This window comes from Rhinolophus sinicus, chromosome 12 (genome assembly GCF_057876585.1).
Source record: "Rhinolophus sinicus isolate RSI-liver-muscle chromosome 12, RSI-T2T, whole genome shotgun sequence".
In the NCBI taxonomy this organism is placed as follows: domain Eukaryota; kingdom Metazoa; phylum Chordata; class Mammalia; order Chiroptera; family Rhinolophidae; genus Rhinolophus; species Rhinolophus sinicus.
Genome location: NC_142512.1, coordinates 51968284 through 51985037, shown reverse-complemented (window position 1 = coordinate 51985037; position 16754 = coordinate 51968284). Strand labels below are relative to the sequence as shown.

The following is a 16754-nucleotide window of genomic DNA, read 5'->3' as shown; positions in this document are numbered from 1 at the left end:
AACTCTGTACCCATTGAACACTAACTCCCCATTCACCTTCCCTCAGCTCCTGGCAACCACAATCTTACTCTCTGTCTCTATAAATTTGACTAAGCACTTCATATAAGTGGAATCACACATTATTTGTCTTTTGGTGATTGGCTTCTACCATTTAGCATAATGTCTTCAGGGTTCATCTGTGCTGTAGCATGTTCAGAATTTTCTTCCCCTTTAAGACTGAATAATACTATAGTCCATCATATGCATAGACCACATTTTGTGTATCCTTTCAGTCTCTTGATGGCCACTTACGCTGCTTCCACCGTTTACTCTTGTGTGTAATGCTGCTATGAACACGGGTGTAAAAATCTCTCTTCAAGACCCTGCTTTCAATCCTTTTGGGAAATGGAATTGCTGGCTCATATGGTAATTCTATTTGCTTAATAGAACTTATTAATTTTTTGAAGAACCACCATACTGTTTTCCACAGCAGCTCTACTAGTTTACATCCCTACCAACGGTGAACAAGGGTTCCAATTTCTGCATATCCTTGCCAACACTTGTTTTCTGTTTGTTCGTTTAATAGGAGCCACCCTAATGGATGTGAGCTGGTATCTCATTATAGTTTTGATTTGCATTTCCCCAAAGATTAGTGATATTCAGCATATTTTCATATGCTTATTGGCCATTTGTATATCCTCTTTGGAGAAATCGCTGTTCAAGTCCTCTGCCCATTTTTGAATCACGTATTTTTTATTGTTGAATTTTCTATGTATTCTGAATACTAACCCCTTATTATATATATGATTTACAAATAGTTTCTCCCATTTTATGGGTTGCCTTTTTACCCTGTTGATAGTGTCTTTTGATGCACAAATATTTTAAATTTTCATGAAACCCAGTTTGTTTGTATTTCCTTTTGTTGACTGTGTCTTTGGGATCATGGCCAAGAAGTCATTGCCAAATCCAATGTTGTAAAGCTTTTGCCCTATGTTTTCTACTAAGAGTTTTATATTTTAGGTCATTGACCCATTTTGAGTTAATTTTTGTATCTGCTATTAGGTAAGCATCCAGTGTACTTCTTTAGCATGTGTATATCCAGTTTTCTTAGCACTATTTATTGACAAGACTGTCCTTTTCCCATTGAATAGTTTTGGCCTCCTGTTGAAAATCATTTGACTGTATATGTGAAGGTTTATTTCTGGGCTCTATTTTTTCCATCGGTCTATATGACTGACTTTAAACAAGCATAACTGTCTTCTGATTACTGAAGCTTTGTAGTAAATTTTGAAATCAGGAGGTGTGAGTCCTGTAAATTCACTCTTTTTCAAGATCGTCTTGGCTATTTGGGGTCCCTGGAGATTCTGTGTGAATTTTAGGGTGGGTTTTTCTAGTTCTGGAAAAAAAAAGTCATTGGTCCTTTGATTGGGGTTGCATTGAATCTGTAAATCACTTTGGGTAGTATTTTCAACTTAAAAATATTAAGTCTTCCAATTTATTAACATGGCATGTGCTCCCATTTATTTATGTCTTTTTAAATTTTTTTCAGCTATGTTTTGTAGTTTTCATTATCCAATTCTTTCATTTCCTTGGTTAATTCATAAGTATTTTTTATATTATTATAAAATATATATATTCTATATAGAATATATATACATATACTATATATATTCTCTCTATATATATTCTCTACATAGAGAATTTTTTAAAATTTCCTTTTCTGATTGTCCATTGTTAGTTTGTATGTTCATTTTCTATCCAGCTACTTTTCTGGATTCATTTATTAGTTCTAATATTTTTTTTATTTATTGCATTTTTATTCACTTTGTTTCTTTTTCTTTTTTTTATTTCTTGGGGTGACAATTGTTAGTAAAATTACATAGATTTCAGGTGTACAATTCTGTATTACATCAACTATAAATCCCATTGTGTGTTCACCACCCAGAGACAGTTCTACTTCCATCACCATATATTTGATCCCCCTTACCCTTATCTCCCACTCCCCACCCAGTTCTAATAATTTTTGGTGGTATTTTAGAGTTTCCCACATATAAAATTATATCATCAGTGAACAGAGATAATTTTACTTCTTTTCCAATTTTAATAACATGTGTTTATTTTTCTTGTCTAATTGCCCTAGCGAGGACTTCCAGTACTATATCGAAGGGAAGTCGTGAAAGCACTTGCTGCCTTACCCCCTTTTAAAATAAACTTTTTGTTTTAGAACAGTCTTCAATTTATAGAAAAGTTGTAAAGATAGTACAAATAGTTCCCATATACCCCTCCTATGGCTGGAATGTTTATGCTATGTGCTCCCAAAATCCGTATGTTGAAAACTAACCCCCAAAGTGATTATATTTGGAGGCGGGGCCTTTGGGAGGTCATTAGGCCACAAGGGTGGAGCCTTCTGAATGGGATTAGTGTTCTTATAAAGGGGGCTCCAGAGAGCTCCCTAACCCTTCCCACCAAGTGAGAACACAGAGAAAAGGTACTGTCTGTGAACCAGGAAGCCTTCCTTGCCTATTTGTAAACTTCATGAAGTCAAAGACCACAATTGCCTTTGATGCTGCTGTGGTCCCAGGACCTAGCGAAGGGGATTTGCTAGGCCAGGGCCAGCAAACTGTAAACTGCTATTAGGTTGGTGCAAAAGTAATTGCGGTTTTTGCAATTTCTTAACTCTTTAAACTGCAATTACCTTTGCACCAACCTAATATAAAAGATAATAATACTTTAGGCTACAGGTTAAGAGGCAAAATCAGAGATATTTTGTAGATATTTATATGATAAGAGACAAAACCAATTCTCATACATTTTTCATGAACAAAATTAAAGATATTGAGTATATTTTTTGATAACACAGGTCCATTAGTGAGAAGAATGGAAATCTTTAGGAGGATAACATTATGCTTAATTGAGGCTCAAAGTTAGTGTTCTCTACCATCAAAATCAGTTGCAAATATTTGATTAAAAAAACATAAAAAATATAAAAACTATACTCACTAGCCGTACAAGGCAACAGGTGGAGCTGGGCTTACAGGCCACAGTTTGCTGGCCCCTGTGCTAAGCAATCAACGCATTTTTAGTTAAATGAATGAAAGGGGAAAGAAAGGCAGGCAGCAAGTGCTTCTGATCTGGATATATCCGTCAGTGGGGACACAAGGCCTCTTGAATGTTCATGAGTCATGAGGCAGTGATATTGCCCAGCTGCTTTGAAATATAAGACCTCAAAGCTTTGGAGGAGGGAAAAAGCATAGCAGAGCTTGGCTTAGGACAACTGGAGATGAGTCAGCTTTGAAGGGACCACTCTGTCGACTGTTCAAAATGGCTAACTGGGTCCTGAGTGACAGACTCAAACACACACCTGTTCTGACAAAGGCTCTGCTTACAAGGGGGCCTGATGGAATGAATTTCTCTTTGGGAGCAGGTTTCTGGGGCTGGAATCAGGGCTGTTCAGAGATGTTTGGGGATGGCAAGGCCGGCAGGCTGGCAGTGGCATGCTTGGCTGGGAGGCCTACCCACCGCACCCCTTTCCTTTGGGTGAAAGATTGGTGCAGGCAAAGATAGGAAAGGGAGGGGGTGACACATGTGATGATCCAAACCGCCTTGAGCTTGTGCACTCCCATTGGGCCTCCTTCCTACTTCATGCAGGGCCTGCCTGCAGCTCAGGCCTCACTCCAGCTCCCAGAGACAATGGAAGCCCCCCTAAAAGAATTTCATTTGGGTACTGAGCTGCAGTTACCTTTAAAAAATCAGGGTGGCCGGATGGCTCAGTTGGTTATAGCGTGGGCTTTGAACAGGTTTGCCAGTTCGATTCCCGCATGGGCCAGGGAGCTGCGCCCTCCACAACTAAATTGAAGACAATGAGCTACCGCTGAGCTTCCGGAGGGGTGTCCGGATGGCTCAGTTGGTTAGAGCGTGAGCTCTCAACAAGGTTGCTGGTTCAATTCCTGCACGGATGGTGGGCTGTGTCCCCCGCAACTAAAGATTGAAAACAGCAACTCGATTTGGAGCTGAGCTGCATCCTAGATTGAAAGACAACTTGGAGTTGATGGGCCCTGGAGAAACACACTGTCCCCCAATAAAATTTATTTTAAAAAAATCAGATTGGTCATAGGTTTCTCATTGCTTCATGCCTTTTCCCCACTGCTTTCGCTATCCTGAGATGAGGGCAAGGATGGGTGGAGAAAACATTTCCACTCCCGGGATGCCCTCGTTCTGATCTCAGCTCTGGGGGACGCGCAGGTATGAGCCTATCCTCTGCGCTCACCTCTCAAATGTCCCCAAAGGATGCATAAGCTGCTCCCTTTGGGAAGCTCCTTGAAACGGTCAATTCTGGGAGCACAGCTGCTGCACAGAAGGGAAAACAGTAGCTTAGGGCCTTGGGCAGAGAGCTGGAGTCCGCCCTGCCAAGCCATCCCAGGCTGGCTCAGTTGTTCACCAGACAAACGAGACTCTGCAAAAAAAGTATGAAGGGAACAGTGCATCTCAGGTGCCCCTGCCCCGAATGGCACCCCATGGAGGTGCAGTTTGGGAAGACAGTGCAGCAAGGACCCATGGCAAACCTGGTGGGGGGGGCAGTCTACTGTGTGACCACCATCCCGTTAGGGGGAACTTGGAGAAAGACGAGTAGAAACAAGGTCTGAGTGCAAGAGTAGCTAGTGGCCGCACAAGAGGCCCTGTGACATTCAGTTAGTATCCTTATCTTTCAATCCTCACACTGAAATCTGCTTGGAACCCCTCCCATCACACAACCGAGCTGGAAGGGACCGTTCAGCCCCCTCCTTACTCCCACAGCTGAGGAAGTTAGAGACAGACTGCACATTTTAGTACAAGTGTTTATTTGTCCCCCCAGGTGAGGCCGCACCTGGACCAAGCAGAGGTGTGCCGACCTGGCTCCCTCAGGAACCACCCAAGGGGTCTAGTTTAGTTTACATGCATTAAGAACAACTCCCTAGTTACCAACAAGGAAACGTTAAGAAGCAACACCTTGACATCGCAGAGCTCCTACCTGCACACGACGTGGTCATAGAAAGGTGTGTTTATGGTACATGGTACATACAGGTTAATGCAGGTGAGAGTCCTGGTTGCCCTGTGGCCCTGTTCTGTCACAGGGGCTTGGCTGGAGGCTGAGAATCACTCTGCTGTCAGTGTTTTGATGCAAAGGTGGCTCTTCAGAAACGGAAATGGAGCTTTTGTCCAAAGCCATGCCACCCTATGTCCCTGCTTTGGTGTGAGAGGCTGTGGGGGCTTCTGTGCTATGCACCCCGAGTTGGCAGGATGTTGGAAGCACCAAATGCCCTAACCCTGGATCCTCAGCGGGCAGAAGGATGGGTCATTATTTTCTCCTGCTGAACAAGCTCTTCTCACCCAGCAGGTACAGCACAGGGGCCCTGGGACAATAGGGTCGGGATGGGGAGGGAGGGCGGGGGGGTTGGGTAGATGCCTGCCTTCACATCAAGACACAGCTGTCCCTTTTAGTTTTGCTAAAAGCTTTCCTGACAAACTTGCTTGAAGACAAAAGGGAAGGGAAAGCTGACCTGAGCCCTCAGCCATTCCCCTGGAATGGGACTGTGTTCATGGTTTCCCTCATTTCCTCTCTTAACAGGCCTCCCTCCGAGTGGGATGAACCCACATTCCCATTGAACAGCAGCTTGGGACAGGATCTCTCACTGATGTCTATTTTGTTTAAAATCCCCCCTCTCCCACCTCCAGATCCAGAAAGAACTGGCCCGTGTCAGCAAATTCTGAAAAGGGACAGGATACAAATCAGGTGTAAGGAAGGAGCCCCAAATCCACTGTAAAGACTGGATGTGCTATGAGTTTCAATTCTTTGGATAATCAAAATACTTAAAAGACTGGAACAAAAAGAGTTAAGGTTGCTTTCCAAGTGTCTGTTAATACCTGAGATGGCCTTTATCTGCAGAGGACAAACAGCATGGATTTTGGAATGGAGGTTTGCAGTAAGGAGGGTTGCAGAAAGGCAGGCAGAACGTGGCAGGCTTCCATCCACGTTCCCAACGGGTCTCACTGCAGGCGCCCACCAGGCACGAGGCTGCAGTCCCCCGGCCCTGGAACCACAGCCTCTGACAGAGCCCTCCAACACCTTCCCTCTGTGGCCCAGGAAGAGGCCATCTGGCCCCGGGAGACTGATTTGGACAGTGTCTGGTCTCATTTAGGGATATCACCTCCCTTAAAAGCATCTCCTGATCAGCCCTTCCACCTTTACCTGCAGGGAAATGCTACCCATCTGTGCAGCCAGGAGGAGAGAGGTACCTCAGAAAGAGTGGTCACCTGGGTTTCTGGCTGTGCTAGCAGGAGGCACAGTCCTGGCAATGGGACCCTGGAGCCTGACCTGGCCCCTCCTCACCTGGCTAGGGTGGGAGGTAGGGGTGAGCTGAACCAGGCTCCCAGCTTAGGGGTGGCCAGGCACCTGAGGGACATTTCTGGTGTGGAGAGGCCCGAGGCAGGAGAGGCTGGTTCCAGGTGTGGGTCTTCGGTCTGCCTGAGGCTTTGGTCAGGAATCGCAGCCTGGCCCGGGCTGTTTCTCCTGGACCTCAGCCGGTCCTCTGTGGCAGCAGGAGCCTTCCAGTCCTGCAGTCCTGCATGCAGCCTCCAGATGCCTTTGGTTTCCATGGAAGGAACGCAGCTTTCATTTGGATTAATTAAAAACCAAAACGGATCAAGGAGGCAGGGACCTCTGAAAGTGTGTTAGGCGGGAAGCTCATTCCTGTAGGGCCACAGGTGTTCATCAGCCACGGACAGGTAGGTGGCCCTCATGCTGGGAGAGTACTGTGGGAGAGAGGACAGGGGACAGTCAGGACAGGGTCATACCATGCTACCAGTCAAACCGGACCCTGTACTAGCAACGGTGCTGGGACGTTTTCAGCGAGAGCTGGGCCAGCTGCACCAAGTTTTAATGACAGGGCACCATGGGGACTGGAGGAGACTAGAGTGGCACCTACTCTAGTCTGTGCCAGGCTTCCTTCCTGGTGATGCTTCCCGCCCCAGGGCCATCAGGACACCTGGCTCCCAGCCTCAAGCGCAGGATGCATACACTGACACACCCCTCTCCATCCACTGTGGCCCCACATCCGCTTCGGTGCAGACACCGACACTGGGGACATGTCAGGGGGCACCAATGCACTCGGCCCAAATGGCAGCAGGCCCACTGACTCAGAAGCCAGGTTCAAATCCCAGCTGCGCATCTTACTCATCCCATGACCTTGGCTGAGGTTCTCCAATCCCTCCAAGCCTGAAAAATGGACCTAAGAGCACTCAGCTCTTACATGGAGGCTGAAATGATACAAAGCAGGCAAGACCCCTAACACAGTGGTTCTCAAACTTGGCTGTGCATTAGAAGCTCTTCCAAGGGCAGCCAAGTTGGTGAAGCAGTGACTTAACTCAAAGTGAGGGCTCAACAGACATAAGTGGGGGTGGGGGGGTGGGGAGCGGCCAGCTGTGTGGTCATCATTGGGGCACATGTCCACACCTCCCTGCTGGGGGTTCCTGGGTCAGCAGCGTTAGTTGTCTCCATGGTAGGAGGGTGGGGTGGAGGGGGCGCTTTCCTGGGTACAGGGGGCAGTCAGCCCTGCCAAAGCAATTAGGGTTTCTGGGTAGGTCTTAATTCTAGGGAGGACGATTTATGCTGTCCTTAAGCCTTGCAAATAAGGTCAGTTCTTGATTATCTCTGCTAGTGGCAGGGAGAGTGGCCTGGATTTTTCACAACAGAAGGTAATCCAAAAATCATTTTCAGTTGGCATCACGAGGCTTTGAGTAATTCGTTTTTCACAGCAGATTTCCCCTAATTATGTTGTGCTCAGATTAATGTTAAAATCAATCTGCATTCCTGGGTCCACAGCAGCTAGTGGCAAGGAAAAGGCACCCGGGAGGCTTCCGGGTAGAGAGAGAAGCCAGGCAGGGATTTAAAAGGTACCGACTCTGAACACAGGCTTTGACCCAACCACTCTCCCGACCTGAGGACCTGAGGGCACTGGATACAAGAGCTGGGTCTGGGTCTGGAGCTGTTTGTAAAAAGGCAGCCAGGGAGTCTGGGCAAAACCGGCAAGGTGGGGTCATGGCAGGGAAAGACGTGGATGGGTCAGAGCAGTTTTTCAACCATCTTACTAGGGACACTTGAGGCCGGTCATTCTTTGAGATGGGGACCGTCCTCTGTGCTCTAGGGGGCTGAGCAGCATCCCTGGGCCCCACCCACTACATGCCAGCAGTGACTACCTCCAGTTGTGAGAACGAAAATTACCTCCAGATGTGGCCAAATATCCCCTGGGAGGCAAAATCGCCCAGGGCGAGACCCACTGCTCCGAGGTAAGGCTCAAATGCCACCTACTCCAAAGGACCTCCTTGGGTCCCACAGAGCAGTGGGGACAGTTCCTCCCTCCAGGTCCCAAAGGACCATGTGGCACTTATTACAAGCAGTTTTCCTGTGTCTCCCCTCTTGCTGATTACATATTTCCTGAAGACCAGAACTGGGTCCCGTCTCTCTTTCCCCAGGGTCCGGCACTTTTCACAGAGAGCGCTTGCTGGACACCCACGAGCGTACGTGTGCACCACGGTCCTCAGGGCCCAGGCCTAAGTCACTGATCCCATGTCCTCGGGTCTTCAGTGCTCCGAGCTTCAGCCCTTCCAAGCTACCAGGATGGGGCAGGTGCAACACGAAAGGGCAGAGTTTCCCGACAGACACCCTGGCTCAAGAACTCTGCTGCCCACCCTGCTGCGGGGGCCCAGGGTACCGTGGGAGGAGGGGAGCCTCTTCCGATGAGTGGCATGTTCTCATAGCGTGGGTTCCCGCCGAAGAGCATGGCTTGGTTCCTGCGGGGCCGAGAGGAGAGCTCAGGAGGGGAAGGCGCTCAGATTTCTACAGGAGGGTTCCGTGGGTCTACACAGGGAAGTGGGGGGATGGAACCGACCATGGGTAGAGCAGAGGGAGTGTGGGCGGGAAGACAAGCAAAGAGGGCTCTGGGTGGCCCAGGGAAGAAGCAGTAGATAGGAGACTGGCCAGGAGCAGGGAGGCTTGGACAAATGCAGCTTCTCAGCCTTGAAACCCACCCTGCGGGCTTGTGGCCAAAAGCCTGGCATTTACAGTGGGCTCTTCCCCTGCACACGTGGATGGGCTGGGGTGACTAGATGTTCCCCAGGGCCTTCCCGCCAGGCCTCCCAGGGCATGGCTGCAGGGAGGGGACCACAGCTGGCCTTTGATGCCTTCCTCCCCACCTGGCTCTCTGGACCCAAACGTGCTACCCATAGACCCATCTCCCTTAGGGCTAGGCACTATGAGGGGAGTCCCCGGGATCCCCTGCCGTACATGTACTCCGAGACGGGGGCGTTGGAGATGGTTTGGGCCGGGGGCTGCAGGCTGGTCTGGCTGCCCAGGCCACTGCTGTAGCTGCAGAAGCTGTGAAGCGGCCCCCGCGGTGGGTTGTGGACAGCGATGCGCCGGGCTTGGGGATTGAAGGGGTCATCATCATCGATGTCCTCATAGTCTCTGCCCCTAGAATGACACGGGGGGTACGGCTGACTGCGAGGGGTGAAGGAGGCTCCAAGGCAGCGGGGTCCTAGCCTGCTTCCCAATCTTTGCTCCCAGGACTCGCCCTCTGTCCTTGAGTTTCCTCTAAAACATGGTCCTCAGCCCTGCCTCGCACAGATCACTCAGCCCCATTCCCAACTTCACATCCACCTCCTCCAGGCAGCCCACCACGCTGACCATGTGCAAACTGACTCTCCCTTCCCTGCTTCCTCTTGTCCAATTCTTGAGATGCTGAAATACCATCTCATCTCTGTCTCTCTCCTCAATGAGACTGCAGGTGCCCTGATAACAGCGCTACAATCTGTCCTTCTCAGTATTCTGGGGGCACCCCTCCCAGCACCCAAAGCTCTCATCATCTCATGCCACAGAGTCCTGTGAAGGAAGAGAGGACAAGCAAGGGATGCCCGGTCATGGCAAGACGCGGTCACCATGCTCAGCTCCACTCTGGCCCTGGCCCCACGGAACCTACTTTTGGGCGTCTGTCTAGACTCTCAGGGAACCTTCTGCAGACATCCAGGTGGCCCATTGGGGCCGAATACCTGGGTCCTCTGCTGCCCTTGTCCATCTGGCTTATCAGCTCTCAGCTCGGGCAGAGCAGAGCCTCCCACCGGCTCTCCCAGGAACCCCCTCCAGGCAGCCCACCTGGCGGTAAAATGCTTCCAGGCCCGAGGCCCCGCGCAAATCATGGTGGAGAAGGCGAAGGCGGCCAGGAGGGAGAAGAGGCCAAGGTAGAGCAAGCCTTCAATGCCGTCATAGCAGACGCCAGCGAGGGCGTCCAGGTAGTCCTGGAGGAGGAGGGACACACAGTTGGAGGAGAGTGGGGCACAGCCTGGGGTCTGAGCTCATCTCTGGAAGACCCTCTCCCTCAGCCTGGACCTGGATCTTCCTCCCTTCCCATCCCAAGCACCTTGTACAACCATAAGGGTCCATGCTCTGGAGCCCAACACAATGGGGCTTCCTGGCTTCACTACACAGGCATTTGCTGAACACCTGCTGTGTGCTAGGCATGGGAGGCTCGGCTCTGAACATGACAGACAAAGTTACGTGAGGGGCGTGAGCAGAACATAGGGGGAATTTACTCTGAGGCCAGGAGTGCACCCTTGAGGCAAAAGGGACAAGCTTGGCATGTTCAGGAAAGAGAAAAGGCCGTAGGAGATGGAATGAGATGGCACCAGGTCACGCTGGGGCTTGCAGGGCAAGCGAGGAGTTTGCAGTTTATCGTAAGTTGACAAGAAGACACTGGAGGGTTTGGGATGGAAGGGATGTGATCCAATTTGTTTTTCAAAAGACTTCTCTGGCTGTTGTATATGAAAGGTCATGGGTGGTAAGGGGGCAAGAAAAATTGGGAGAACAGTTAGGAGGCCAGGGCTGTCACCCAAGGTCTCAGGATGGTGCTGGAACCACTGTGGAAGCTGTGGAGGGAGAAGTGGACACACTCAGGACACATCTGAGAGTATAGTTGCCAGGACTTGCTAAGGGGAAGGGAGAGGATACAAGGCTGACACCCAAGGTCTCAGCCCTGAAATCAGACTGCCAGGGCCCAAAGCCTACGCTTTGAGTTGCCAGTTCTGGAATCTTACACACACACACGCCTATCTATCTATCTATCTATCTATCTATCTATCTATCTATCTATCTATCTATCATCTATCTATCTATCTATCTATCTATCTATCTATCTATCTATCTATCTATCATCTATCTATCTATCTACCTACCTACCTACCTACCTACCTACCTACCTACCTACCTACCTACCTACAGACATCCATCCACACACACACACACACACACACACACACACACACACACAGTTTCCTTATCTGTAAAATTTCCAATGAACTAACATGCATTTCATAGTTTAACGGTGAGGACTAAATAACCTATTGGACATAAAGTGCACAGAACAAGGTCAAGCACAAAACTAAGCGATCGTTAATATGATTATTTGCTCTAAATCCAGACTGGCTGTGAAAGCTGTCGATAAACGTTGGTTTATTGCATGGGGTGGGAGGCTCACATACTTCGTGTGTTCCCTGCATTGGTGTTTGATAGTCCACATTCCTGGAGAGAAGATGCTGGCAATGAGATGGCAACCCAGGGAGACGGATGGGTTGACCAGATGGCTGGGAGTTTGGACACTGGGGAACAGCCTTCCTTATATAAATCAGCGTCTCCAGTGTTCTCGGGGTAACCGGATCCAATCCTGCTATCCCACCGCCTGGTACCTTTTATTGTCCCCCTGTCTCAGCTACTGGAGAGAATTAAGAAGCCAGGCACCTCTTCCATCTTCCTGTGGTCAGCTTCCTCCCCATTCCCTGGGCCTGCAGGGAGCCCAGGCAATCCTCGCCCAGGCCAGCCTCTGCTGGCTCCCCACTCAGCCCCCGGGGCAAGCCCAGCACCTTGTGCAGCCCTCGGCAATCCAACAAGGCTGTGAGCTGGTGAAGGCTGGATTCTGTAGAGTTCAACAGGAGCTGGATTCTGAGCAGATCTTTCTGGAGCAGGAAGAAGGAAAGAAGCAAATGCGCAGACAGACTGAGCGGTGGGAGCAGGGCTTATGGATAAAACCACAAACGGCAGCTGGTGCACAGAGGCCTTTAAAGCCAAAGGAAGGAGCCAGACTATGGGGAGCCTGGGTCTCCAAAACCCCAGGGATCCCCCTTCCATCATGGATGCTGGGGGAGGTCGCCTTACCTCTGCCGTGGGGAAGAGGGGCACGGCAAACTGCAGCAGGCCTGTGACTTGGATCTGCATAGTGGTCAGCGAGCGCTGGAAGGTGGTCAGCGCCTGGACCAGGAGAGACCACAGCCCTGCCGTCAGGTGCAGCTTCCCAGGAGCCCCCTCAGATGCAGAGGGCCTGTTCCCCTGCAGCCCCTCCCCGTGGCTGCAGCTGCAGTCACATCCCTCACTGTGGCCCTTCCTGCTTGCAAGACTTCCTCTCACCCCTCAGGCTTCTTGCTACGCAAAGTATGGTCCTGCAGCCTGGGCCTCGCTGGGGAGCTTGTGAGAAATGCAGACTCTCGGGCCCCCCCCCCAGACCCACTGCATAGCGCCTGTGTGTTAACACTCCCTAGGTGATGGGTACACACGTTGGCGTGTGAGAAACACTGATCTTGAAGACACTGACCAAGAGCCCCGCCCCCTTCAGAGGACCACAGTGAAGCAAAGAACACCAGCCACGTCCACCTTTCTGGTCAGTGCAGTGCTGGGGTGAAGAGGGAGCATGCTGACGAAGGGGACTGTGGGCGGGGTGAGGGCTGGGCTGGGTGGGCTGTACCTGCTGGAATGGGCTGCTTACGCTCTGACTGCAATACAGGTAGTAACGGGTCACCTCTGCAAAGCAAAGACATTGGCGTCAGGCAGGAGCTCACTAGTGACCAGACGCTCAGTCACCCTCAGTGGCCAAGCCACTGCCTGAGCCTCCAGGTTCTAAGAAGTGCCCCGGGGGTCCAGCTGGACCTGACGTGGTGGGGTGGGGAGGGACTGGGTGACTACAGGGCTGAAACACGTATGTAGAGGCACTGTCTGGCTGACACAGAGACGCGCGGGCTCATTACCTGTGCTGAGCTGGCCTTCTGTCATGTTCAGGATGAAGGTATCAGGAGCCACGCAGAAGTCGCTGGTGCCCTGAGCCAGGGAGAGACGGCAGAGGTGGAGGAAAGTCACCACACCAGGGCCCTGCGAGGAGCCAGGCGCCCTCGGCCCCAGCCACTGGGAGCCCTCAGCTCAGTCCAAGCAGGCAAGAACAGTCAGGAGCCAGCCTCCATGGGTTCGAGTCCTGGCTTTGCCCCGTTCCTAGCTTTGTAACTCTGGACAAATACCTTATTCTTTCTGTGTCTCAGCTGCCTCATCTATAACGTGGAGAGACAAACACTCGCAGCTTATGAATTAATCTACGTAAAGCACCCAGGAAAATGACTGGCAGAGAGCGAGCACCATGTACTGTTAACTCTTGTTTCTGATGCCTCTTCTGGGACGGACCTCGGCAGGCCTGGGCCATGGGGAAGCTGCAGGACGGGTGTCGGGGAGTTATGTGTACCATGGCCTCATTGGCTCAGCTCTGTTTTACTTTTTTGTCTTGTTATCAAGATTTACATGCTCTGGAGGTACATCAATCTATGAAGCCTTGCTGGACTCTCTTTCTAAAGAATTATTAATATATTCCTGCTGAATCCATCTTTGAGCTTTTGGGGGCATGTCCTGCTCACAAAGAGATGGGGGGCTGTGTAGAGCACAGGGCCGGAGGTTAAAAGACACCAGCTCCAGCCTCTGCCACTGAGCTGGGGGACCTGGACCCTGCAGCACTACCTGGCTAGGTGACCACCAAGGCTCCATGGGGCTAAGTGAGAGCAGGTCCGGGCCTGGGAGAGGGCGCAGCAAGCATGCCATCCTCTGAGCTAGGCCCACCCCAGATCCAGCCTGGAGTGCAGAGGGGTACTGGGTAAAGGGAGCCTCCACCTCTCAGAGCAGCCAGGGTGAACTCTGGTCCCCTGGCTGGTTCCTGGGAGCTGCCCCTGCTCCAGTGCATGCTCCCGAGCAGGGGACCCCTCCCCAGTGCCCTGTCCTCCTTTGGGAATGGCTAGCTCAGGGGCCCACACTGGTGCATCACTCTTCATTCATTGAGTCGCTAAATATTTACTAAGTACCTACGAGGCACCATGCATTGTCCTAGGCACAGGAGACAGTGGCTAGCTGTTGGGGCACCTTCCAGTCTAGAAAATGTACGTAATGGATAGGGTTAGGAGAATAAAATGCCCCTCTAGATACAGAGCTTCCACAGAGACCTATCAGCACACACACATACTCTCACGCGCTCAGGACCTTGGGAGAACTGCACCAGCAGGCCCAGGTGCACCCACAGCATGTCTCCGGAGGCGCAGAGAGAGGGAGCCAGGCTCGAGTTGGGGTGGGGAGGCCCTGGGGAAAATAAAGAACGAGGCCGCCATCTTGGTCTGGGTTACTCCCAAGAAGTTTGGGATCCAAATAGGGACGGAGGCCTCTGTCAGAGGCTCCACCAGGGATGTGGCCACCCTGTCCCCTCCTGCCCCCTCAGGCCAGGCCTGCTTTTCAGACTCTTCCATGAGGACTCAACTTTCCTGTCCTGAGGATAAGGGCCTGTATTGCATTATTCACGCAATGGGGAGCAGGGTGAGGAGGTGGGGAGGCAGAGGACAACGAGCACAGTTGGAGCAGGTGCAGAAGCTGCCCAGTGCCCTTCCCAGCTGGCGGCCTAGCCTGCAGGCAGCTCCTGACAGCCGTGGTGATGGTCTGAAGGAGTCACCCTGGGACTCTCACATGATAATAAGTGGGGTAAACCGGTGATGGCTACTGTCCACTGAGAAGGTACTATATGCCTTCCATGGATTAGCCAACCCATGTCATCCCATCGACAACTCTCGGAGGCAAGGGCTATTCTCTCCATTTTATACCCGAGAAAGCCGAGGCCTTGAGAATGTCAGTGACTTCCTCAGGGGTGCCCTGCTGGGAAGGGATGACCAGACCATAGGGGGCACCGCTCTGTGCGGCCCACACACCTGGATGCCCCTCTCTCCTCCCCCCCCCCACTACCCCCTTCCTTCTTGGGTGCCTCCTCTCTTCTCTGCCCTCCCCCCTTCACCCTCTGGCCTTATACTCCTGACCACATGGGGCAGGGGGTCAAGCAGGTAGGTAGCCGCTGTGGGGGTCCCAGGAGGCTCAGAGTGTTGCCCAAAGCCCAGAGCTCAGCCCCCTTAATTCCCACTCATAGCAGACTCAGGGGCAATGCTCCTTCCACGGGGAGGTCCTTTCTGGGGGACACTAAAGGCAGGTGGGGGGAGAGGGCAGTGTTAGTCCTGTGGCCCCACAGCTCTCAAAACAAGCCAGGTCTCAGAGGGCAGGGGCAGCGAAGCCACACAAAAGCTCCCCACAGTAGCCTTCGCAGGCCTGCCTCCCTCCCCTCCCAGCCCCACTTCCTATTAAAATGCAGCAGTATCTGCAGCCCAATCAAAGGCCCATTCAGACTCATTCTGTCACAGGGGGGCCTGACTAAACGAATTAGGGAAATGGCCTTTCTCTGGGGCTCCCTCGTGTTCCAGGGCACCCAGCTGGGACATTAAATGGCCTCTGGTTTCCTTGAACACTGAAGCCTGGTGAGAAGGAGCCAGGAAGAGGCTGTCTCCCGAAGGGCAGCTCATGGGGGCAAGCTGGACGCTGCTGCTGCTTCCAGAAGGCAGAGGCTCGCGGTGGGCAGGACAAAGCCCCAGGAAAGCACACCATGTGTGAGTCTCCCTGCGCTTACACTTGTCCCTGGAGGAGAGGCTGTTGGCCAGGCAGCTGTGCGTGTTGCTCTGGCCAGCAGCCACTCCCCTGGACAACATGCAGCCCACCCAGCTCCTGATGACATCAGGGTGCTTTTGAGCACAGCATGGGCCCTCCTACCCTGCCCTTCCCTGTATATAGAGGGGCCCCCACCCTTGGGATGCAGGCTCATGCCTGTCCAGTTCTCCCTCCTGCCCAAAGTGGACACTGCACGGTTGGGGAAGGGAAATAAAACAGGAGCTGCCAACCTCCTCTCCCTTCCGGACAAGCTCTGCCAAAAGCTGCTATGAGCCAAGCAGACCAGGGTCCATTCATTCCGTGGGCATCATGGGGGCAAACTGCCCAGGGCCGGAGCTCCTGACCAGCCCCAAGGTCACTGGACAAGGCACGGGTTTGGGTAGAGGGCTTCCAGTAGGAGTCCCATTCTTTTATCTCTAGGTCGCTAGGGCAGAACCGATGCAAGGGTTAGTTTGTGGCTCTTGAAGCAGCTAGGGGGTCCCTGAAATCCACTGGTAAATCCTGCCCCTGCTCACACACACACACACACACACACACACACACACACACACAGGGCAGGCACCTCCACTGTACTGATTCACATGGGGTTGCAATGATCTGCCTAGAAGTGTTTGTTCTGCAGGCTGCGACTAGGTCAAGAGCAAACATTACGTTTGTCCTGGTTTTCACATCCCCAGATACCTGGTACCACTGAGTGCCATAGGGCCAAACATCAGCAGAATGAATGAATGAATGAATGAATGTACTCACGCACACAGCTTTACACAAGTATTAGGTCTATTAAGGACCAAACACCTACATGGAAAGCTCCCCCACCTTGTGGCTTTTCCTTGTTTTTGTTTTTAACATTTTGAGGTTGAACGTGCACCAGTGTGTCAGACTGTGTGAGTCAAAGGGCAAAGGGTCAGAGGTAAGCTAA

At 51.5% G+C, this 16754-nt stretch overlaps 1 protein-coding gene across 2 annotated transcripts in view; it reads right to left on the bottom strand.

The window, feature by feature from the left end:
* Positions 1-4800: 4800 nt before the first annotated feature.
* Positions 4801-16754, bottom strand: part of TTYH2 (tweety family member 2) — a 34522-nt gene continuing 22568 nt past the window's right edge. For both annotated transcript variants that reach the window (XM_019740450.3, XM_019740449.3), the window contains exons 7-14: positions 13078-13147; positions 12798-12853; positions 12215-12307; positions 11923-12015; positions 10163-10305; positions 9299-9484; positions 8727-8805; positions 4801-6768 (exon numbers count right to left, since the gene is read on the bottom strand). In XM_019740450.3, the coding sequence (XP_019596009.3) occupies positions 6688-6768; positions 8727-8805; positions 9299-9484; positions 10163-10305; positions 11923-12015; positions 12215-12307; positions 12798-12853; positions 13078-13147 (801 nt within the window). In that variant the 3' untranslated portion in view covers positions 4801-6687. The remainder of the gene's footprint in view (positions 6769-8726; positions 8806-9298; positions 9485-10162; positions 10306-11922; positions 12016-12214; positions 12308-12797; positions 12854-13077; positions 13148-16754) is intronic.